Raw genomic sequence first — 25,326 nt, forward strand, 5'->3', positions numbered from 1 at the left:
TTCACATCACAGCAGTTTAATGAGACATTATTGCATAGCTTTCACACAATCCTGCTACAAGTACATAATCCTTTCAATTACTGAAATCAATACAGCTTAATTAAGGCAAACAAAGTGGCAGATCACACGTGTACATGGGAAACCAGTGGTCACAGGGCAGGGCAATGAACGTCTGCTTCGCTCTGTAACAGCCAGGAATCACCCCAAGCAGCACTTAGCTACAGTTTGTGGCGTGGGAATAGAAACACACACAGATGAAAACATCTCTCACACACACACACAAATGAACGCACAATCTCTCACGCACACACAAGGGAATTGCGTGGGAATAGAAACACACAGATGAAAACATCTCTCACGCACACACACACAAATGAACCCACAAGGTCACAGACACACACACACTCCCCAATTCTCCCTCACTTCGCTGTCAGCTTCAGGACTCTCTGCACCATCTCACCAATCCCGTCAAAGATCTGATGAAGTTTTGTCTCGCACATGAAGGCTGGAGTTGTCACAATCTTATTCTCCGAATCCACATGAGCTTGGTGAAGACATGTTAAGAAGACTGACACAGTAACAACATCTCCCACTCGGCACCGTAACACACAGGAAGTCCACACACCAGGGGAACCCCGTTCCCGGGAACCGATAGCACAGAAATACAACCCCAGAGAATCTGATACCCAGGGACACCCCATTCCAGGAAACCCTGACACCAAGAATGTCCCAACGCCTAAGGTGACTTGCCAGTACCTAATGTCGCTGTCCAAAGTCACCACACAACTCACAATGTCACCACTGAGCAATCAACACTCAGAATCACCACCCAGCACCACTTATTTGAGATGTGCTGGCATTGGAGAGGTCCAAAGGTTCACCAAAATGATCCCAAGAATAAGTGTTAATGCAGAAGGAGTGTTTGATAGCTCTGGGCCTGTACTCGCTGGAGTTTAGAAGGACGAGGGGGAATCTCACTGAAGCCTACCGAATATTGAAAGGTCCTCAGTATGAAGGGATATGGGGAAGAGGGAGATGACTGAGGCTGAGTGGAAAATTGGATCAGCCATCGTGAAGTGGCAGAGCAGACTTGATGGGCCAAATGGCCTAATTCTACTCCTATATCTTATGGTCTTAATGTCTTATAGATGGAGTGGATGTGGAGAAGATGCCTCCTACAGTGGGGGAGTCAGAGGGCACAGATAGAGTGGTTTCCATTTAGAGATGAGGAGGAATTTCTTTAGCCAGGGGGTAGTGAACCTGCGGAATTCACTGCCAGAGACACCTGTGGAGGCCAAGTCACTGGGTGTACTTAAAGCAGTGGTAGATGGGCTCGTGATTAGTCAGGGCATCAAAGGTTATGACGGCCCAATCAGCAGCAGGAGCAGGCCACAGTGACGAAGTTACTCGCAGTTCAGCGATCCTTGTGTAAAAGGGAAGCTTTACGGGTGTTCAAGCTCATTCCGAAAGGTCCAATCAGCAGCGGGAGCAGGCCACAGTGACGCCGTTTCTCGCAGGTCAGTGACACATGAAGGGACAAGTGGGGTGGCCATTATTGGGAGTAGGCCAGTGGTGAGAGTAGGTGTCAGGCTTTGGCTCAAAAGAGACGTTGGCTCTGGTAAGTTTCTGTTAAGGTTCCCTGTTTTTTCCCCCTCCTACTGTACCCAATGTAGTAAATGGCTGTTGTGTGTTTGTCGTCCTGGGCGACCTACACTCTGCCAGGGAACTACATCTGTGTGAAGTGCATACGGCTGCAGCTCCTTGAAACATAGAAACATAGAAACATAGAAAATAGGTGCAGGAGTAGGCCATTCGGCCCTTCGAGCCTGCACCGCCATTTATTATGATCATGGCTGATCATCCAACTCAGAACCCAGCCTTCCCTCCATACCCCGTGACCCCTGTAGCCACAAGGGCCATATCTAACTTCCTTTTAAACATAGCTAATGAACTGGCCTCAACAGTTTGCTGTGGCAGAGAATTCCACAGATTCACCACTCTCTGTGTGAAGAAGTTTTTCCTAACCTCGGTCCTAAAAGGCTTCCCCTCTATCCTCAAACTGTGACCCCTCGTTCTAGACCTCCCCAACATCGGGAACAATCTTCCCGCATCTAGCCTGTCCAATCCCTTTAGGATCTTATACGTTTCAATCAGATCCCCCCTCAATCTTCTAAATTCCAACGAGTACAAGCCCAGTTCATCCAGTCTTTCTTCATATGAAAGACCTGCCATCCCAGGAATCAATCTGGTGAACCTTCTTTGTACTCCCTCTATGGCAAGGATGTCTTTCCTCAGATTAGGGGACCAAAACTGCACACAATACTCCAGGTGTGGTCTCACCAAGGCCTTGTACAACTGCAGTAGTACCTCCCTGCTCCTGTACTCGAATCCTCTCACTATAAATGCCAGCATACCGTTCGCCTTTTTCACCGCCTGCTGTACCTGCATGCCCACTTTCAATGACTGGTGTATAATGACACCCAGGTCTCGTTGCACCTCCCCTTTTCCTAATCGGCCACCATTCAGATAATAATCTGTTTTCCTATTTTTGCCACCAAAGTGGATAACTTCACATTTATCCACATTAAATTGCATCTGCCATGAGTTTGCCCACTCACCCAACCTATCCAAGTCACCCTGCATCCTCTTAGCATCCTCCTCACTGCTAACACTGCCACCCAGCTTCGTGTCATCCGCAAACTTGGAGATGCTGCATTTAATTCCCTCATCCAAGTCATTAATATATATTGTAAACAACTGGGGTCCCAGCACTGAGCCTTGCGGTACCCCACTAGTCACCGCCTGCCATTCTGAAAAGGTCCCGTTTATTCCCACTCTTTGCTTCCTGTCTGCTAACCAATTCTCCACCCACACCAATACCTTACCCCCAATACCATGTGCTTTAAGTTTGCACACTAATCTCCTGTGTGGGACCTTGTCAAAAGCCTTTTGAAAATCCAAATATACCACATCCACTGGTTCTCCCCTATCCACTCTACTAGTTACATCCTCAAAAAATTCTATGAGATTCGTCAGACATGATTTTCCTTTCACAAATCCATGCTGACTTTGTCCGATCATTTCACCGCTTTCCAAATGTGCTGTTATCACATCCTTGATAACTGACTCCAGCAGTTTCCCCACCACCGACGTTAGGCTAACCGGCCTATAATTCCCCGGTTTCTCTCTCCCTCCTTTTTTAAAAAGTGGGGTTACATTAGCCACCCTCCAATCCTCAGGAACTAGTCCAGAATCTAACGAGTTTTGAAAAATTATCACTAATGCATCCACTATTTCTTGGGCCACTTCCTTAAGCACTCTGGGATGCAGACCATCTGGCCCTGGGGATTTATCTGCCTTCAATCCCTTCAATTTACCTAACACCACTTCCCTACTAACATGTATTTCGCTCAGTTCCTCCATCTCACTGGACCCTCTGTCCCTTACTATTTCTGGAAGATTATTTATGTCCTCCTTAGTGAAGACAGAACCAAAGTAATTATTCAATTGGTCTGCCATGTCCTTGCTCCCCATAATCAATTCACCTGTTTCTGTTTGCAGGGGACCTACATTTGTCTTTATCAGTCTTTTCCTTTTTACATATCTATAAAAGCTTTTACAGTCCGTTTTTATGTTCTCTGCCAGTTTTCTCTCATAATCTTTTTTCCCCTTCCTAATTAAGCCCTTTGTCCTCCTCTGCTGAACTCTGAATTTCTCCCAGTCCTCAGGTGAGCCACTTTCTCTGGCTAATTTGTATGCTACTTCTTTGGAATTGATACTATCCCTAATTTCTCTTGTCAGCCACGGGTGCACTACCTTCCTTGATTTATTCTTTTGCCAAACTGGGATGAACAATTGTTGTAGTTCATCCATGCAACCTTTAAATGCCTGCCATTGCATATCCACCGTCAATCCTTGAAGTGTCATTTGCCAGTCTATCTTAGCTAATTCATGTCTCATACCTTCAAAGTTACCCCTCTTTAAGTTCAGAACCTTTGTTTCTGAATTAACTACGTCACTCTCCATGTTAATGAAGAATTCCACCATATTATGGTCACTCTTACCCAAGGGGCCTCTCACGACAAGATCGCTAATTAACCCTTCCTCATTGCTCAAAACCCAGTCCAGAATAGCCTGCTCTCTAGTCGGTTCCTCGACATGTTGGTTCAAAAAACCATCCCGCATACATTCCAAGAAATCCTCTTCCTCAGCACCTTTACCAATTTGGTTCACCCAGTCTACATGTAGATTGAAGTCACCCATTATAACTGCTGTTCCTTTATTGCACACATTTCTAATTTCCTGTTTAATACCATCTCCGACCTCACTACTACTGTTAGGTGGCCTGTACACAACTCCCAGCAGCGTCTTCTGCCCCTTAGTGTTACGCAGCTCTACCCATATCGATTCCACATCTTCCCGGCTTATGTCCTTCCTTTCTATTGCGTTAATCTCTTTTTTAACCAGCAACGCCACCCCACCTCCCCTTCCTTCGTGTCTATCCCTCCTGAATATTGAATATCCCTGAACGTTGAGCTCCCATCCCTGGTCACCCTGGAGCCATGTCTCTGTGATCCCAACTATATCATAATCATTAATAACAATCTGCACTTTCAATTCATCCACCTTATTACGAATGCTCCTTGCATTGACACATAAAGCCTTCAGGCGCTCTTTTACAACTCTCTTAGCCCTTTTTAATGCTTGCCCTGGATTTGTCGGCCTGCCACTTTTACTTTTCCCCTTTGTACTTTTTGCTTCTACGCTCACTTTACACTCCTCTGTCTCTCTGCACTGGTTCCCATCCCTCTGTTGTGAACTAACCTCCTCACACCTAGCCGCTTTAATTTGATTCCCACCCCCCAACCATTCTAGTTTAAAGTCACCTCAGTAGCCCCCGCTAATCTCCCTGTCAGGATATTGGTCCCCCTAGGATTTAAGTGTAACCCGTCCTTTTTGTACAGGTCACACCTACGCCAAAAGAGGTCCCAATGATCCAAAAACTTGAATCCCTGCCCCCTGCTCCAATCCCTCAGCCACGCATTTATCCTCCACCTCATCGCATTCCTACTCTCACTGTCGCGTGGCACAGGCAGTAATCCCGAGATTACTACCTTTGCGGTCCTTTTTCTCAACTCCCTTCCTAGCTCCCTATATTCTTCTTTCAGGACCTCATCCCTTTTCCTACCTATGTCATTGGTACCTATATGTACCAGGACCTCTGGCTCTTCACCCTCCCACTTCAGGAGACCCTGTTAGAGATCTGGAGCAACAGCTGTATGACCTTCAGCTTGTACAGGAGAGTGAGGAGATCATCGATCAGAGTTACAGGAAAGTAGTCACCCCGAAGTTGCAGGAGGCAAGTAGCTGGGTGAGTGTCAGGAGAAATGGAAATGTGAACAGGCAGTTAGCACAAAGCTCCCCTGTGGCCATTCCCCTCAATAGTAAGTATACCGCTTTGGATACAGTTGTGGGGGATGAGCTCCCAGGGGAATGCCATGGAGACCATGTTATTAGCACTGAGCATTGGTCTGTGGTACAAGGGAGAAGTGGGAAGTGGTAGTGATAGGGGACTCAATAGTCAGGAGAACAGACAGGAGATTCTGTGGACGTGAATGGGACACTCGGATGGTATGTTGGCTCCCAGGTGCCAGGGTCAGGGATGTCTCAGATAGCTTTCACAGCATTTTGCAGGGGGAGGGGGAGCAGCCAGATGTCTTGGTACATATTGCTACTAATGATATAGAAAGGAAAAGCAATGAGGTCTTGAAAAGAGAATTTAGAGAGCTAGGTAGGAAGCTGAGAAGCAGGATCTCCCGGGTAGTAATTTCTGGATTGCTGCCTGTGCCACGAGCCAGTGAGGGTAGAAACAGGATGATCTGGCAGATAAATGCGTACTGAAAAGCTGGTGCAGGGGGCAGGGCTTCAGATTCTTGGATCACTGGGATCTGTTCTGGGGAAGGTACGACCAGTTCTAAAGTGACAGGTTGTACCTGAACCCGAGGGGAACCAACATTCTCACAGGCAGGTTTGTTAGAGTTATTGGGGAGGGTTTAAACTAATTTGGCAAGGGTTGGGAACTGGAGTGAAAGGACTCAGGATAGGACAGATGGTAAAAAAAAAACAAAAGTAGCATGCAGACTTCAGGAAGGGCAGGGAGGTGACAGGACAAAATTGCTGCCAGCAGGGTAAGTATCAATGCATTAGAGAGCAGAATCAAAAAAGAGTAGCAAATACTTTACTCAAAGTGTTGGATCTCAGTGCGCGGAGTATAAGAAATATGGTGGATGACCTTGTTGCACTATTACAGATTGTCAGGAATGTTGTGGCCATCACTAAATCATGGCTGAAGGATGGTTGTAGTTGGAAGCTGAACGTCTAAGGTTATACGTTGTACCAGAGGGACAGGAAGGTAGGCAGAGGGGGTGGCATGGCTCTGCTGGTAAAGAATGGCATCAAATCAGTAGAAAGATGTGAAATAGGATTGGAAGATGTTGAATCCTTGTGGATTAAGTTAAGAAACCGCTAGGATTAAAGAACCTTAATGGCAGTTACATACAAGCTTCCCAACAGTGGCTGGAATGTGAACCACAGATTACAATGGGAAATAAAAAAGGCGTATCAAAAAGGCAATGTTACGATAGTCATGGGAGATTTCAACATGCAGGTCAATTGAAAAAATCAGGTTGGTTATAGGTCTCAAGAGAGTGAGTTTGTTGAGTGCCTACGGGATGGCTTTTTAGAGCAGTTTGTCTTTGATCAATTACACTGGATTGGTGTTATGTAATGAACTGGAGGTGATTAGGAAGCTTAAGGCAAAAGAACCCTCAGGAGGCAGTAATCACAATATGATTCAGTTCAATTTGAAATTTGATAGGGAGAAAGTAAAGTCTGACATAACAGTATTTCAGTGGAGTAAGGGAAATTACAGTGGTGTGAGAGAGGAGTTGGCCGAAGTAAATTGGAAGATGCTGGCAGGGACAACAGCAAAGTAGCAATGGTGTGAGCTTCTGGGAAAAATGAGGAAAGTGCAGCATAGATGTATTTCAAAACCAAAGAAATACTCAAATGGCAAACCATGGCTGACAAGGGAAGTCAAAGCTATTGTAAAAGCAAAACAGAGGGCATAAAAGGCAAAAATTAGTGTGAAGACAGAGGACTGGGAAACTTCTAAAACCCTACAGACAGCAACTAAAAGAATCATTATGAGGAAGAAGATGAAATATTAAAGAAAGCTAGAAAAGAGTATCTAAGTGAATAGTAAAAGCTTTTTCAAATACATGAAAAATAAAAGAGTAATGAGAGTGGATATAGGACCGCTAGAAAAATAGGCCAGAGAAATAATAACGAGGGCCAAGGAGATGGCTGATGAACTAAATAAGTATTTTGCATCAGTCTGCATTGTGAAAAACACTAGCAGTGTGCCAGATGATGCTGAAGGGTGTGAGGGAAGAAAAGTGGGTGCAGTTACTATTACAAGAGAGAAGGTGCTCAAAAAGCTGAAAGACCTAAAGGTACATAAGTCAACCCGGACCAGATGAACTGCACCCTAGGGTTCTGAAAGAGGTAGCGGTAGAGATTGTGGAGGCATTAGGAATGATCTTTCAAAAATCATTGGACTCTGGCATGGTGCTAGAGGACTAAAAATTTGCAAATGTCACTCCACCCTTTAAGAAAGAGGGAAGGCAGCAGAAAGCAAATTATAGATCAGTTAGCCTGACTTCAGTGATTGGGAAGATGTTGGAATCAATTGTTAAGGATGAGGTTAGGGAGTACTTGTAGATACCGGACAAGACAGGAGAAAGTCAGCATGGTTTCTTTAAGGGAAAATCTTGCCCAACGATCTGGTTGGAATTCTTTGAGGAGATAACACACAGGATAAAGGGGATGCAGTGGATGATGTACATTTGGACTTTCAGAAGGTCTTTGATAAGGTGCCACACATGAGGCTGCTTACCAAGTTAAGAGCCTGTGGTATTACAGGAAAGTGACTAGGTTGGTTAGAACATTGGCTGACTGGTAGGAGGCAGCGAGTGGGAATAAAAGGATCCTTGTCTGGTTGGCTGCCAGTGACTCGTGGTGTTCCACAGGGGTCAGTGTTGGGACCACTTCTTTTTATGCTGTATATCAATGCTTTGGATGATGAAATAGACGACTTTGTTACCAAGTTTGCGGACAGTACGAAGATTGGTGGAGGGGCAGGTAGTGTTGAGGAAACAAGTAGGATGCAGAAGGACTTAATCATTAGTAGAATGGGCAAAAGAGTGGCAAATGAAATACAATGTTGGAAAATGCATGGCCATGCACTTTGGTAGAAATATATATGTAGCTTATTTTCTAAACAGGGAGAAAACTCAAAAATCTGAGCTGCAAAGGGACTTTGGAGTCCTTGTGTGTAACAACCTAAAGGTTATCTTGCAGGTAAGTCGGAAGGGTGGAAGACAAATGCAATGCTGGCATTCATTTCAAGAGGTCTAGAATACAAGTGCAGGAATGTGATACTGAGGCTTTATAAGGCACTGGTGAGGCCTCACCTTGAGTATTGTGAACAGTTCTGGGCTCCTCATCTAAGAAAAGATGTGCTGGCATTGGAGAAGCTTAAGAGGAGGTTCACAAAGATGATTCCAGACATGAAAGGGTTATCACACTGGAATTTAGAAGGATGAGGAGGGATTTCACTGAGCCTTTCAAATGTTAAAAGGCCTAGACAGAGTAGATGTGGAAAGGATGTTTCCCATGGTGAGGGAGTCTAGGACAAGATGGCACAACCTCAGGATAGAGGGGCATCCATTTAAAACAGAGATCCAGTGAAATTTCTTTAGCCAGAGGGTGGTGAATCAATGGAATTCATTACCACAGATAGTCGTGGGTGCCAGATTGTTGGGTGTATCTAAGGCAGAGATTGATATTCTTGATTGGCCACAGCATCAAAGGTTACAGGCAGAAGACCGGGGAGTAAGAGTGAGGAAGGGCAAAAAAGGATCAGCCATGATCGAATGGTGGAACAGACTCAACGGGCCAAATGGCCTAATCCTGTTCCTACGTCTTATGGTTACAGGGAGAAGGCAGGAAAATGGGGTTGAGAGGGATAATAAATCAGCCATGATGGAATGTGGAGCAGACTTGATGGGTCAAATGGTCTAATTCTAATTCTGTATCTCATAGCCACCCAGCACCCAATTTCCAATGTCACCTTCATCGTGCAGCCCATCACCCACAACCACTTCTGTGCAGAGTGTCTGGTCTAAAGGATATATCCACCTCAGTAACTTGGTGCTTGGCGCCCATGGCCTTGATGGCAGCTGCCGTTCCTGCGTACGGCCACCTCCCGCCTTCGTCCTCCTCATGGCCAACTGTAACCTCTACCCCAGGAAGCACCTTGGCAGCCAGCACTGGGGCAATGCAACACAACCTGAGACAACATCAGTCTGGTTAAACATCAGGGAGAGGCAACACGAGGGTGATATCGATGTACATCAGGAGAGTTCTGGGTATCAATGAATCGGGGAGAGGCGACATGAGGGTGATATCGATGTACATCAGGAGAGTTCTGGGTATCAACGAATCAGGGGAGAGGCGACATGAGGGTGATATCGATGTACATCAGGAGAGTTCTGGACATCAATGAATCAGAATGTGGTTTATCATCACTGACATAAAGTCAGTGGCCACTGTACCTAATAAAGTGGCCACAGAGTGTACGTTCATGGTCTACTGCTGCTGTCAGCCATCCACTCAAGGTTTAATAAGTTGTGCGTTCGGAGATGCTTTTCTGCACACCACTGCTATGTGTGATTTTTGAGTTACCGTCGCCTTCATTTCAGCTTGGACCAGTCTGACCTCTCTCATTACCAATGTATTTTCACCCACACAGCCTCCACTCACTGGATGTTTATTTGTTTTTCACACCATTCTCTGTAAACTCTAGAGACTATTATGCGTGAAAATCCCAGGAGATCAAAAGTTTCTGAGATACTGAAACCACTCCATCTGGTGCCAACTATCATTCCATAGTCAAATTCAGGTGGATCAAATTTCTTCCCCATTCTGATGCTTTTATGCATATGAGTTGCTGCAGCACGACTGGCTGAGTAGATATTAGCCAGTATACAGGTGTGAGTGTGTTGTGTGGCACTACACTACACTACAGTGAGAAACAAAACAGAGTAAATAAGTAGCTGCAAAAAGTGACGAGAATAGTGAGGTACACTACTGTGCAAAAGCCTTCGGCACATCTATACAGCTAGGGCACCTAAGACTTGCCCAGTACTGTAGTAATTTCATGTACTGAACTGTACTGCTGCTGCCACAAAAAAAATTTCATAACATACGTGAGTGATGATAAACCTGATTCTGATATGGGTCTGTATTGTGGACTGAGAGTGGGAAGGGGCAGGGAGAGGGGATTCATGGTTGTGAAAAGGGGAAGGGAGAGGGGAGGGAGCAGGAAGCATCAGAGAGACATTCTGTAATGACCAATAAACCAATTGTTTGGAATTAAATGACCTTGCCTGGTGTCTCATGGCTGGGTGTGTCTGCACCCGCACTACACACCTCCTCCTCCTCTACCACACCTCTCCCGCGGCACTCCACCCTCGCCATTCCCAACATCCCGTGCTCCTACAGGATTTAAACTCACCTCCGCTCCACATTGACAAATACAGGACTTTTGCACAGTCCTGTAGTGTCATGGACCATTAGAAATCTGATGGTGGGGTGGAAGCAGCTGTGTGCCTTCAGAGAGAGATCAGAGTAGATCATTAAGGGAGGTCTGGGAGAGTGGATCTGTAGTGCAAAGGCCATGATCTCACTGAATGGGACAGTGGAAATGAGGATCACACCCACTTCTCTAACAAAGTTCATCTCGCTCCCACGTCATTACAAAGTAACCCAGCACACTGACCCAATGGGTTTCTGAGCCTTGTGAAACTCGGTCAGAACTCTGCAGACATCTGGAATCACTTGGCAGTCCTTCCCGTCTGTGGCAAATGTCGAGCTGTGGGGACGACAGACAGACACTGTTAAACCAAAGATCAGAATGACAGACCCTCGTATCCCTACTGCTCATTGTTTTTACAAAACTACAAAAGTTTAAAAAAGAAGGATCTAGTGCTTTCCCAGCGTATATGACAAACTCTTCTCAGGCGTCCAGCCAGGTACAGGTATCAATTCTAACTGACATTTCGATGACGAACTCTGCCACCTTCATGTACCTGTAGCTGGACGAAAGCCTGAGAAGACTTAATTTATGCAGAAGTTTATTTAGATAGAAAATACAGAGAGTACAAACATTAAATATTTACAAGACAGTGAATAAACTCAAATTAAAATGATTGCTACTGTCTATAAAACAGGCAATTCCCTGGGCGACCACCACTCCCATTGTGACCGCATGCTCCCTCTCCAAGGACAGCCGGGCACGAATGTATCCTCGGAAAAGGGACAGGCTGTCGGCCCTGGCACAGCCCTTGACTTTCGGCCACCTAGACCTGCGAATGTCCAACTTGGCCAGGCCCAGGAGCAAGCCCACCAGGAGACCTGCCCCCTTCTGTACTGGTGCCCGTATATAAAGAACGCGGGGCTGAGGTGCAACCAGAAGCTGAGCAGCAGGCTGCAACCTCTCACACTCCACTAAGCATGGTACACTGACTCCTCCCGGTCACAACATGGACAGGAGGACCAGGTGTCAGTGAACCTGTTGAACGGTACAGCCCGATGGAACACCTTCCACCCCAGATCCCCAGTGTACAGGGGAAGGACCCTTGCATAAAGAGACTTCCACTGGGCACCTACTCTGCCGCCAGACGAAGGCAAGGAAATGAAAGGCTTGCAGGAGTAGCCCGTACAAGAAATACTTCGGAGGGTCATTGAAGGACAAGGTGAGCATTCCTGCAAGACGGCTCACCTTATGTGGCTGGGTCATGCTGACCTCCACACCCTTGTTACCCTCCCCAGAATGAGCGCAAGAACAGTCCTCTCAGTCCTCGGCCGCTGGGACACCCTCTCTCTAAATAGACCAGTGCCATCCCTCTCCCCTAGGTGCATTTGAAATCACATACATACTATGACCAATGGACCCAGCAACGTGGAAACCTCTGGGAAGGGGCGCGCCTGCATCAGGCCCGGCTCAGAGGAACACACGATTACAAAATGCATCGGCACACGGCAAGGTGAAGCAGGTGGCCTGGCACGAGTTCCTGAACCTGCAATATCTCAGGCTGCAAAAAAAAGGGCCGACAAGATGGAAGTGGAGTTGAGGGGGTTCGTGTGGACCCCACCTCGTCACTCCTGCCGCCAGGTGGGTTCTTCTCCTGGAACGGTGCGGGTTTCCTGCAAAACGCTCACCGCCTATCTCCCATCCCGGAGGACAGAGATGATAGAATCTGCCCTTCTACCGCCATGGACATTAAGGGTTGCTACACTGAACTTCATGACGCATCTTATTGAGATCCCTCACCAGAGCCCCTGGGAGAGGAGCAGAGCCCTCCTTTGAGCGCTCTCCCATCTTCGCCCTACAACCCTTCTCCAGGAGTCTCTTAAACTGGTGCCTCTCCTTACGGGTCACCTCAGCTTCCTTCCTCTTCTTTTGGAGGACCGTGCAGATCGACTGGATGACCCCTCCCAGACCCAACCAGTGATCAGTGGCTAACTGGGCCTTGAAAGCAACACACACAAGAAATGCTGGTGAACGCAGCAGGCCAGGCAGCATCTATAGGAAGAGGTACAGTTGATGTTGCAGGACGAGACCATTCGTCAGGACTACAATCTCTTCTTTCAGTTAGTCCTGATGAAGGGTCTCAGCCCGAAACGTCGACTGTACCGCTTCCTAGAGATGCTGTCTGGCCTGTTGCGTTCACCAGCATTTTTTGTGTGTGTTGCTTGAATTTGCAGCATCTGCAGATTTCCTCGTGCCTGGGCCTTGAAAGGTTTCCTCCAGTAGTCCCTCACGAACTCACGGATCTCCTCCAGAGAGACGGGCTGTGATGGTGCTGGGGTTCAGGAAGTCTGCCATCTTGGCTTCAGAAGTGTCCCCCTCTTCCCCCTTCACTGTGTCCCACACTCTTGTCACCTCCAAGCTGTCATTACCTACACCCGATGTGACCATCTCACTCCTCATCCAGCCCTAACGGAAGACCCCACCACCCCCAGGATCAGTAAGAGAGGGAGGCCCCACCACGCCTGGTTCCAGAATCCCTCCCAAAGCCAGGACCTGGCTGGGCCATGCCCACCTCTACACCCTTGTTCCCCTCCCTGGAATCAGTGCTAGCAGAGTCCCCTCGCTCCTCCCCTGCTGGGACACCTTCTCTCTGAACAGCTACATGGGACAGCAATCGAGGGTCACTCCAGTTCTCCTCATGCACCAGAGCCGGACGCTCAACAAAGAACTTGGCCTCCAATGAGGCAACAATCTGAGAAACTAATCCCATTGGTGACCCTCCACCCACAGGCAGCCCCTGTCCTACAGGGCCTTGCCCCTCCCCAGTGAGAGAGTCTCAACTGAAGGTAAGTCTGCCTCCCCGCAGTGGCACCGCTCACCAGCCTGGAGGACAGACGTTCAGGAGATGCCTCCTCATGTGACACCTGATCCCCAGTCGCAGGGGACACATCCCTCCACCACTTCAGGCTGCAGATATGCTGAGGCATGTCGACCTCCAATTCAGAGGCGTCCCAAGTCTCTGGGTTTGATTCAACAGTAACCGCCCTCTCCTCTCCTCCTCTGAGAGAGAAGCATTCAAACATTTCTTCTTCGCCTCCCTCCTGTCACCTGAACCGTCATTCGCACTGCGCAATAAGACAAAGGAGCAGAATGAGGCCATTCAGCCAACTGAGTCTGCTCTGCCATTCCATCATGGCTGATCCTGGATCTCGTTCAGTCCCACACACCTGCCTTCCTGCCCCGGCTGACCAGGAAATGATCAACTTCTGCTTTAAATATACCCACTGATTTGGCCTTCACCTCAGTCTGTGGCAGAGCATTCCACAGATTCACTACCCTCTGGCTAAAATAATTCCTCCTACCTCTGTTCTAAAGGATCGCCCCTCAATTTTGACACTGTGCCCTCTAGTTCTGGATACCCCCACCATAGGAAACATCTTCTCCACATCCACCCTACATAGTCCTTTGAACATTCGGTAGGTTTCAAATGAGATCCTCCTGCATTCTTCTAAATTCCAGTCAGTACAGGTCCAAAGCTGCCAAATACTCCTCATATGTTAACCCCTTCATTCCCGGAATCATCCTTGTGAACCTCCTCTGGACTCTCTCCAATGACAACACATCCTTTCTGAGATATGGGGCCTAAAACTGTTGACACTACTCCAAGTGCAGCCTGACTAGTGTCTTATGAAGGCTCAGCATTATCTCCTTGCTTTTATATTCTATTCCCCTTGAAATAAATGTCAACATTGCATTTGCCTTCCTTACCACAGACTCAACCTGTAAATTAACCTTCTGGGAGTCTTGCACGGGGACTCCTAAGTCCCTCTGCATCTCTGATGTTTGAACCTTCTCCCCACTTAGATAATAGTCCGCACTATTGTTCCTTTTACCAAAATGCATTATCATATATTTCCCAACACTGTATTCCATCTGCCATTTTTTTGCCCATTCTTCCAGTTTGTCTTAAGTCCTGATGCAATCGCATTGCTTCCTCAGCGCTACCTACCCCTCCACCGATTTTGTATCATCTGCAAACTTTGCCACAAAGACATCAATTCCATTTTCTAAATCATTGACAACAATGTGAAAAGTAGCAGTCCCAATACTGACCCCCAAGGAACACCACTAGTCACTGGCAGCCAACCAGAAAATATCTCCTTTATTCCCACTCGCTGCCTCCTGCCTGTCAGCCATTCCTCTATCCATGCCAGTATCTTTCCTGTAATGCCACAGCATTTTATCTTGTTAAGCAGCCTCATGTGTGGCACCTTATCAAACTCTTTCTGAAAATCCAAGTAAATGACATCCACTGCCTCTCCTTTGTCACCCTGCTTGTAACTTCCTCGAAAAGCTCTAGCAGATTTGACAGGCTAGATTTCCCTTCACAGAAACCATGCTGACTTTGACTTATTTTATCATTAGTCTCCAAGTACCTCATAACCTCATGCTTAATAATGGACTCCAACACTTTCCCAACCACTGAGGTTAGGCCAACTGGGCTATAATTTCCCGTCTTTTGTCTTCCTCCCTTCTTAAAGACTGGAGTGACATTTGCAATCTTCCAGTCCTCTGGGACCATGCCAGGATCAAGTGATTCTTGAAAAATCATGACCAATGCATCTGTTATCTCTTCAGCAACCTCTCTCAGGATTCTGGGATGTAGTCCATCTGGTCCAGGTGACTTATCCACATTAAGACCTTTGAGTTTGCCTCGCTCTTTTTCCTTTGTGATACCAATGACACTCATTCCTGCTCTCTAACACTCACGGACCTATGGCACACTGCTAGGGTCTTCCAAAGTGAAGACAGATGCAAAGTACCCATTAAGTTCATCTCAAGCAACACACCCAAACTGCTGGAGGAACTCAGCAGGCCAGCCAGCATCTATGGAAAACAGTACAGTCGTCTTTTCAGGACGAGACCCTTCAGCAGACCATCCTGGGAACGGCAGGAGCATACAACTGCAGTGCCAATGTCTTGGAGATGCAGCCCAGCAAGACGATCTACCATGTAGTCAGAAATTCAAACTTCAATGCCACACAGTCTATACCCAGCTGAACACCAGCAAACAGTCCAGAGATGAGACAGGAGGGAAAAAGGAGTGGATAGACAGGAAGTCCATAGAGTTTTAAAACTTCAGTACCAGCTCTGCCACTGCGAACATGCAGGCATATTCCAGGCAAGTTCACTCTTCCTCTAACCGCTCCAAGTTCCACAATCTTCTTCACCAAGTCGCCCTGGGCTAGGCACTCAGAACAGGAGTATTATTCTGTTTTCACAAAACCATAGGACATAGCAGCAGAACTGGGCCATTTGGCCCATCGGGTCTGCTCCACCACTCCATGGCTGATTCATTTTTTCCCTCCTCAGCCCCACTCCCCACCATTCTCCCTGTAACCTTTAATGCCATGTCCAATTCAGAACTTACCAACCTCTGCCTTAAATACACCCAATGACCTGGCCTCCACAGCTGCCTGTGGTTAATAAATTCCACAAATTCACCACCCTCTGGTTAAAGAAATTTCTCCACATTTCTGTTTTAAATGGATGCCCCTCTACCCTGAGGCTGTGCCATCTTGTCCTAGACTCCCCCACCATGGGAAACATCCTTTCCACATCGACTCTGTCCAGGCCTTTCAACATTTGAAAGGTTTCAATGAGATCCCCCCTCATCCTTCTGAATTCCAGCGAGTACAGACCCAGAGCCATCAAACGTTCCTCGTATGATAACCCTTTCATTTCCAGAATCATCCTTGTGAATCTCCTCCGAACCCTCTCCAATATCAGCACATCTTTTCTTAGATGAAGAACCCAAAACTGTTCACAGAACTCAAGGTGAAAACAGAACAAATCCATCCCCACTGCCACCAGAGATTAGACTGCCCGCTGCAGACAATGCTCAGCACTGAAGGGACACAAACCGACTAACTCCACAAAACAGAGTCTTTCTAGGAAAAGAAATTGTTTCAGTCCGCTGCCCACATGATTCTCCACAATCCCAAAGCCTCCTGGTGGTCTCCAAGTGACATTTTGCGATTTTGCTCAAACATTGACTGTATTCTTTTCCTAGATGCTGCCTGGCCTGCTGAGTTCCTCCAGCATTTTGTGTGTTGCTTGGATTTCCAGCATCTGCAGATTTTCTATTGTTTGTGATTTGATTACCACTCTCAATACGACTCTTGCTAAAAAACTAACTCACTAACAAAGTTCTATGCACAATAATCAGAATGTCATAACTGATGCTACTTAAAAATTGTTTGCTCTAATCACAGTGTAGTGTCTAACAAGTGCATGCCGTTGACACTAGTTAGAAACTGTTCAGAACAGTTTGTTGCTCCAAGTAAGTGGCACAATGTCCCAAATAAACAAATAAACCCCAGCTGTTTTCTCAATTCATTTTTGTTCTTTAAGACTTAACTGATTAACTATCAGCCCGATTAACCAGAATCCACGGTATTACTATCTACTACCCACTCGAGCCTCTTCGGGCCCCACTATTCCCTGAAATCCCCCAATGTGCCATACAACAATAAGATATAGGAGCAGAATCCGGCCATTTGACCTACTGACTCTGCTCCACCATTCCATCATCGCAGATTTATCATCTCTGCCCCTTTTTCCCCACTCTCTGACACCTGCTCGTCTATCTCCTATTCAAGCTAGTATTTTTCCTGTAATACCAGAGACCACAGGCTCCTCCAGAGATATCCTGGCATGGATGTAGCCCCAGAAGAGGGGCAGGCAGTCGCTTCAGTCAGAGTCCTCGACGACCTGCTGCCTGGAGCTGTGAATGGCCCTCGTCCCTCCGCACCGCATGACCAAAGATCAGGAGTGTGGGGCCAAAGCACAAACTGGTCAGTGACAAAGCTGCAAACCACGGTGATCCCAGCAGGCTGGCAAGTGAACACAGGGTGGGAGCGTGTGTGTTCTAAACGTAGTTCTCTCACCCCTCACCTACCCCGACAATCTCCACAACACTGACAATCAGCTTCATCACTCACAGGTTCTTGGCTGCCCCAAATCCACCAGGGAAGATGACAGCATCGTGATCCTCGGCTCGGAGACGGACCAGGTCCAGAACCTGACCACGGGCAATTCTCGCCGACTCCACCAGAACGTTCCTGACAACAGGAATCAGGAAGTGAAAGGCACAGTACAGTGTCAGGGAGTCTGAGCACATAAATACACACACACCTCCCAACACATACACACACACACACACCTCCCAACACATACACACATACACACACACAACCTCCCAACACATACACACACACACACCTCCCAACACATACACACACACACACACCTCCCAACACATACACACACACAACCTCCCAACACATACACACACACACACCTCCCAACACATACACACACACACACAACCTCCCAACACATACACACATATACACACACACCTCCCAACACATACACACACACACCTCCCAACACATACACACACACACACAACCTCCCAACACATACACACATATACACACACACCTCCCAACACATACACACACACCTCCCAACACACACACACACACCTCCCAACACATACATACACACATACACACACACACACACACACACACACACACACACAGTGCCTATAGAAAATATTCACACCTTCTCGAATATTTTCATGTTTTATTGTTTTAGAACACTGAATTACAGTCAATTTAATTTGGCTTTTTTGACACTGATCAACAGAAAAACTCTTTCATGTCAAAAGTGAAAACAGATCTCTACAGAGTAATCTAAATTAATTACAAATATAAAACACTAAATAATTGATTGCATAAGTATTCACCCCCTTTAATATGGCATACTAAATCATCATTGGAGTCAGATAATTAGTTAAATGGATATGTTTTTGGAGACCTATGTTCAGCCAAGGTGTTTCAATTGATCAAAGTAAAAACACACCTGTTATCTGGAAGATACAACTGCTGGTGAGTCAGTATCCTAAATTAAACCATGAAGACAAGAGGACACTCCAAGCAACTCCACAAAAAAGGTTATTGAAAAGCACAAGTCAGGAAATGGATACGTCAATCATTAAGAAATATAAAGAATCTAGTGCAGCTGTAAATCTGCCTAGAGCAGGCTGTCCTCAAAAACCAGTGACCGTGCAAGAAGGGGACTGGTGGGGGAGGCCACCTAGAGACCGATGACAACCCTGCAGAAGCTACAAGTTTCAGCGGCTGAGATGGGAGAGACTGCACATACAACAACTGTTGCCTGGGTGCTTTACCAATTGCAGCTTTTTGGGGAAGAGGCAAAGGGAAAGCCTGTGGCACAGAGTTTGGCCCTGTGGCTCAGAAGGGTAGGGAAAGGAAAAGGCAGCGGTAATATGGGACTCTATAGTTGGGGGGGGATCAGACAGGCGATTCTGTGGACGTCAGAAAGAAACACGGTTGGTAGTTTGCCTCCCAGGTGCCAGGGTCCGGGATGTTTCTGATCGCATCCACAGTATCCTGAAGTGGGAAGGAGAACAGCCAGAGGTCGTGGTACATATTGGTACCAACGACATAGGTAGGAAAAGGGAGGAGGTCCTGAAAACAGACTACGGGGAGTTTGGAAGGAAGTTGAGAGGCAGGACCTCAAAGGTAGTAATCTCGGGGTTACTGTCTGTGCCACGCAACAGTGAGTATAGGAACAGAATGAGGTGGAGGATAAATGCGTGGCTAAAGGATTGGAACAGGGGGCAGGGATTCAGATTTCTGGATCACTGGGACCTCTTTTGGGGCAGATGTGACCTGTACAAAAAGGACAGGTTGCACTTGAATCCCAGGGGGACCAATATCCTGGCAGGGAGGTTCGCTAAGGCTATTGGGGAGAGTTTAAACTAGAATTGCTGGGGGGTGGGAACCGAACTGAAGAGAAGGAGGAAGGGGTGGTTGGCTCACAAATAGAGAAAGCTTGTAGGCAGTGTGAGAGGGAGAATAGGCAGGTGATAGAGAAGGGATGCACTCAGACTGATAGTTTGAGATGTGTCTATTTTAATGCAGGAAGCATCATGAACAAAGTGGATGAACTAAAAGCATGGATCAGTACTTAGAGCTGTGATGTCGTGGCCATTACAGAGACTTGGATGGTTCGGGGGCAAGAATGGTTACCTAAAGTGCCAGGTATAGATGTCTCAGAGACTACAGGAAGGGAGGAACAGGTGGGGATGTGGTACTGTTGATCAGAGATAGTGTCACGGCCGCAGAAAAGCAGGAAGTCATCAATAACTGTACTGGGTGTTCTTTTCTAGACCATCCAATAGTAACAGGGACATCAAGGAGCAGATAGGGAGACAGATTCTGGAAAGGTGTAATAATAATAGGGTGGGAGATTTTAATTTCCCAAATATTCCTGACACTATATATATATATATGTGTGTGTGTATAAAAAAGCCTACAAGAGGAGAGGCAGTGAACCTGGTCAGGTGTCAGGTCTCTTAGTGGGAGAGCTTTTTGAAGATAGTGATCACAATTCTATCTCCTTTACCGTAGCATTGGAGAGGGACAGGAACAGACAAGGTAGGAGAGTGTTTAATTGGAGTAAGGGGAAACATGAAGCTATAAGGCAGGATCTTGGAAGCATAAATTGGGAACAGATATTCTTAGGGAAATGTACAACAGAAATGCGGCAAATGTTTAAGAAATACATGCGTCGCATTCTGCATAGGTACATTCCAATGAGACAAGGAAAGGATGGTAGGGTACAAATGGAGGAAACTACTCTCACCAGGAGTGGACATCCTGCAAATATCACACCAAAAGCACAACGTGCAATGCTGAAGGTGGTGAAAAAGAACAAGGGTAACACCAAAACATCTGCAGAGATCTCTAGAACGTGGTAAAGTCTCTGTTCATGAGTCCACTATAAGAAAAGGACTGAACAAGAATTGTGTTCATGGAAGGACACCACTGCTCTCCAAAAAAACATTGCTGCATGTCTCAAGTTTGCAAAAGACCACCTGGATGTTCTACGACACTTCTGGGACAATATTCTGTAGACAGATGAGACAAATGTTGAAACTTTTTGGCAGGAATCTGCATTGCTATATTTGGAGGAAAACGGGCACTGCACGCCGACACCAGAACCTCACCCCAACTGTGAAGCACGGCGGAAGGAGCATCATAGATGGGGGCTGATTTCCAGCCTCAGGGCCTGGACAGCTGGCAATCGTTGAAGCAACAATGATTTCCAAATTGTATGAAGCCCTTTCAGGGTAGCAGTCCACCTGAAGCTTAATAGAAGTTGGATAACGTAACAAGACAATGATCCGAAAGACAAGAGTAATTCAACAAAAGATTGGTTTAAAAAGAAGAAAATTTGTGCTCTGGAATGGCCGAGTCAAAGTCCTGACCTTAATCCTGTAGAAATGTTGTGGAAGGACCTGAAGCAAGCAGTTCATGCAAGGTAGCACACTGATTTCCTAGAGTTGAAAGGAGGAATGGCCTAACATTCCTTGAAGCCAATGTGCAGGACCGATAAACAGTTATCGGAAACATTTGATTGAAGTTATTGCAGTACAAGGGGGTCACACCAGTTATTGAAAGCAAAAGTTCACATACTTTTTCCAACAAATACATGTAATATTGGATATCTTTTCTCAATAAATAAATGAACAAATATATTTTTGTGTTATTTATTTAATTGGGTTCTCGACATGAAGATTTGATCATATTTTAGATCAAATTTATGCAGAAACAGTACATGCAATGCACACACACACCCCCTCACTGGGGGAGAAATCACACACACAAAACAGTCCCAATCTCTCTGTATACAACTAACCCAGTACCCCATGAATCAATTAACTGAAGCTGTTCTGCTCTTCCCCCTGTTACATACACCCCACTCCCTCCCCCCTCCGTTAGTGTTCTAGGTAATGCAGCTGAGATACAGGAGTTCGTCTGTGTCCTTGGAGTATTGACAACATAGACGACACAAGTTTGAATCTCAGCATGGCCACTACAGATCTGAGACTGCATTCACGAAAAAGCAGCACAAGCAAGGTATCTGGTCATGGTGTAATGGGGGACTCACCGGCTCTCTGCAGTTGCTTCCCCCTTCACATGGTCAATGACGTGCATCTGCGACACATTCGGGGCATAGACCTGGAAGTCCGCACCTCCTCGACTCAGGTGGACGAGGATCCTATGTCAAGGTAAAACAGCACAGGTCAGAGAGCAGCTCAGACAACAGAGAGAGCAGAGACCCATGTTCCAATGACAAGTCCCTGTACACTGTCCCATCACACACTCCCAGGGCAGGGACAGTTAGATACAGAGTGAAGCTCCCTCTACACTGTCCCATCACACACTCCCAGGACAGGGACAGTTAGATACAGAGTGAAGCTCCCTCTACACTGTCCCATCACACACTCCCAGGGCAAGGACAGTTAGATACAGAGTGAAGCTCCCTCTACACTGTCCCATCACACACTCCCAGGGCAGGGACAGTTAGACACAGAGTGAAGCTCCCTCTACACTGTCCCACCACACACTCCCAGGGCGGGGACAGTTAGACACAGAGTGAAGCTCCCTCTACACCGTCCCATCACACACTCCCAGGGCGGGGACAGTTAGACACAGAGTGAAGCTCCCTCTACACTGTCCCATCACACACTCCCAGGGCAGGGACAGTTAGATACAGAGTGAAGCTCCCTCTACACTGTCCCATCACACACTCCCAGGGCAGGGACAGTTAGATACAGAGTGAAGCTCCCTCTACACTGTCCCACCACACACTCCCAGGGCGGGGACAGTTAGACACAGAGTGAAGCTCCCTCTACACCGTCCCATCACACACTCCCAGGGCGGGGACAGTTAGACACAGAGTGAAGCTCCCTCTACACCGTCCCATCACACACACTCCCAGGGCGGGGACAGTTAGACACAGAGTGAAGCTCCCTCTACACCGTCCCATCACACACTCCCAGGGCGGGGACAGTTAGACACAGAGTGAAGCTCCCTCTACACCGTCCCATCACACACTCCCAGGGCAGGGACAGTTAGATAGAGTGAAGCTCCCTCTACACTGTCCCATCACACACTCCCAGGACAGGGACAGTTAGATACAGAGTGGAGCTCCCTCTACACTGTCCCATCACACAGGGTCACCACAGATTAAACAATTCACGGCAAAGAAGGTTTTGGACACAAAATGAAATAGATTCTTACGCTGAGGCCTCGTGGATCTCGGTGCCATCAAACACTCCACAGCCTGACAGCACCTGCAGGAACACAACAGCATCAGATACACCAAACGTCTAACACCAGAGGACATGCACTGAAGGTGAGAGGGGTCAATTCAAAGGAGACATTTTTATAAACAGAAAGCTGGGTGCCAGGAGTGCATAGCCTCGGGTGGTACTAGAGTCAGATATAACAGGGGACTGCACACAGGTCTTGGTTAGGCACCTGAGGAAGGTTATGGGTATTTTGTATTCAGAAGAGATTAGTTTAATTGGTCATTTTATTTGTAATGCAGTTTGGCACAATACTCTAGCCTAAAGGTACATTCCTGTGCTGCTCTCTTAACTACCTCCACTTGAGTGATCACACTAACACTATCTGCCCAAGTTGAGAATGATATTCTCCCAGTGGGTTATTCCCTTCGAAGATCAGACTCGACTTGAGTGATTGCAGGGGCAGCCACTCAACGGTTCTTCACAGATCAGGGTCAGGGTCCAGTGGCATGCAATGCAAGAAGACTGGGTACTTTCTCTGTCTTCACTGCCATTGTGACGTGCCATGATCTTCTGGCAGCTCCACCGCTGAGGTCTCAGTTGGATCGCTCTTCGTCTGGAACCTCTCCCTTGACCTTAACGCCATGGGCGACCCTACCAGGTGCTAAACTCCAAACAGCATAGCTCTTGGGATCACAGGAACACACATGCCTCTCCACCACGACCAGGTAACCATCCTCAGAGAAGCAGCTGTTTATTCACTTTCATAGATGCTGCCTGACCTGCTGAATTCCTCCAGCATTTTGTGCGTAATCAGCCAATTGAATTCAGGAGCTAAAGATGTATCCATCACCTGCATAAGAGGCCGAGACCCTTCATCAGGATTGCAAATAGAGGGGGAAGAAGCCAGAGTTTTTCTCAAAACATCAACTACCAATTCCTCTCCATAGATGCTGCCTGACTTGCTGAGTTCCTCTAGCACTGTGTGTGTGTGTGTGTTGCTCTGAATTTCCAGCATCTGCAGAATCTCTTTTGTGTTTATGATCATCATCAAAGATCCTCACCACCCAGGCCATGTCTTTTCTCGCTGTTGCCTTGGGATTCGCACCACCAGGTTTAAGGACAGTTATTACTCCTCAACGGTCAGGTTCTTGAACAAAAGGGGATAACTACACTCATTCTATTTCTGGTGCTCCCACTGCCAGTGATCTGACTTTAAGGACTCTTTATCTGGTTACAGTACTTCATGCTCTCGTTATTTATTGCTATTTATTTATTTTAACATTTGCAGTTTGTTGTCTTCTACACTCTCGCTCTTTCATTGATCCTGCTTACAGTTCCTGTCCCATACATTTGCTAAGTATGCATGCAGAAAAAGAATCTCTTGTTGCACGTGGTGACATGTATGCACTCTGATAATAAATTTGACTTTGAACTTTGGTTCATTGCTAGCCCAGATCGGAGTTCAGCAGTCAGCCCTTCCGCCCCCAGTCGGAGGCTCCGGTCAAACCACCGCCAGGCCTATCTGCCCGCGCAACAGCCCGGGACTCGGACAGTCCCCTTCCTCCCCTAACACTCACCACCGCCACCCTGGCCCCGGACGGCCCGCGGGCGGTCGAGTGAAACCGACAGCGGCGAAGCTGGAGGGCAAACGGCCTCAGCAACATGGCGACGCGCGGGGCAATGTGGGTGTTTGGGCGGGACGCGGGGCAGTCTGGGTGTGAGGGCGGCCTCACGATCTGATGGGCGCGGGGCAGTCTGGGTGTGAGGGCGGCCTCAAGATCTGATGGACGCGGGGCAGTCTGGGTGTGAGGGCGGCCTCACGATCTGATGGACGCGGGGCAGTCTGGGTGTGAGGGCGGCCTCAGCAATATGATGGGCGCGGGGCAGTCTGGGTGTGAGGGCGGGGTGGGGAGACGGTGTGATCGCAGTAGTTGTCCCGTCCTCTGGTCCAGGCTACAGCAACAAGGTCGGGGTTGGGAGCCACAGAGTGACCGGTCTTGGTTCGCACTGATCCTGGAGTCAGCCCACTGCCCGGGCGGTGACTTGTCCGACCCCGGTTTTCTCCCATAACCCTCATTAGCCCGTCCCCATCTTCGTCCGATAACTCCCCCAGTGACGACCTCTCCCAGCACATCGGATTTTTACCATAAAAACCACAACTTATTACAGTGAGAGAAGATCTGATTCTCAGTCTTTCCCTCCGCTTTCAGTCCGAATTCTACCAATTTCTCGGGGTTGTTGCAATTCCTGTCTTTATTCCATCTTTTACGCATCACAGACAATTACAGACATCACACAAAATGCTGGAGGAACTCAGCAGGCCGGGCAGCACCTATGGAAAAGTGTACAGTCGAGACCTAACCTGCTGAGTTCTTCCAACGTTTTGTGTGCCTGGCCTGCTGCGTTCACCCTGTCCGCCAGAGAAAGCAGGATCTCCCAGTGGCCACACATTTTAATTCCACATCCCATT

General features: G+C 47.3%; 1 protein-coding gene across 1 annotated transcript; it reads right to left on the minus strand.

Moving 5' to 3' along the window:
* Positions 1-24,572, minus strand: gatd3 (glutamine amidotransferase class 1 domain containing 3). The gene is made up of 7 exons (XM_063050210.1): positions 24,434-24,572; positions 22,846-22,898; positions 21,710-21,820; positions 17,662-17,781; positions 10,904-10,996; positions 9,256-9,412; positions 1-548 (listed from the first exon to the last, which is right to left on the minus strand). Exons 1-7 carry the CDS (start codon positions 24,518-24,520, stop codon positions 420-422), a joined length of 750 nt encoding a protein of 249 aa, XP_062906280.1. The 5' UTR covers positions 24,521-24,572; the 3' UTR covers positions 1-419.
* Between the last annotated feature and the right edge of the window lie 754 nt (positions 24,573-25,326).

Source organism: Mobula hypostoma, chromosome 6 (genome assembly GCF_963921235.1).
Source record: "Mobula hypostoma chromosome 6, sMobHyp1.1, whole genome shotgun sequence".
NCBI lineage: Eukaryota > Metazoa > Chordata > Chondrichthyes > Myliobatiformes > Myliobatidae > Mobula > Mobula hypostoma.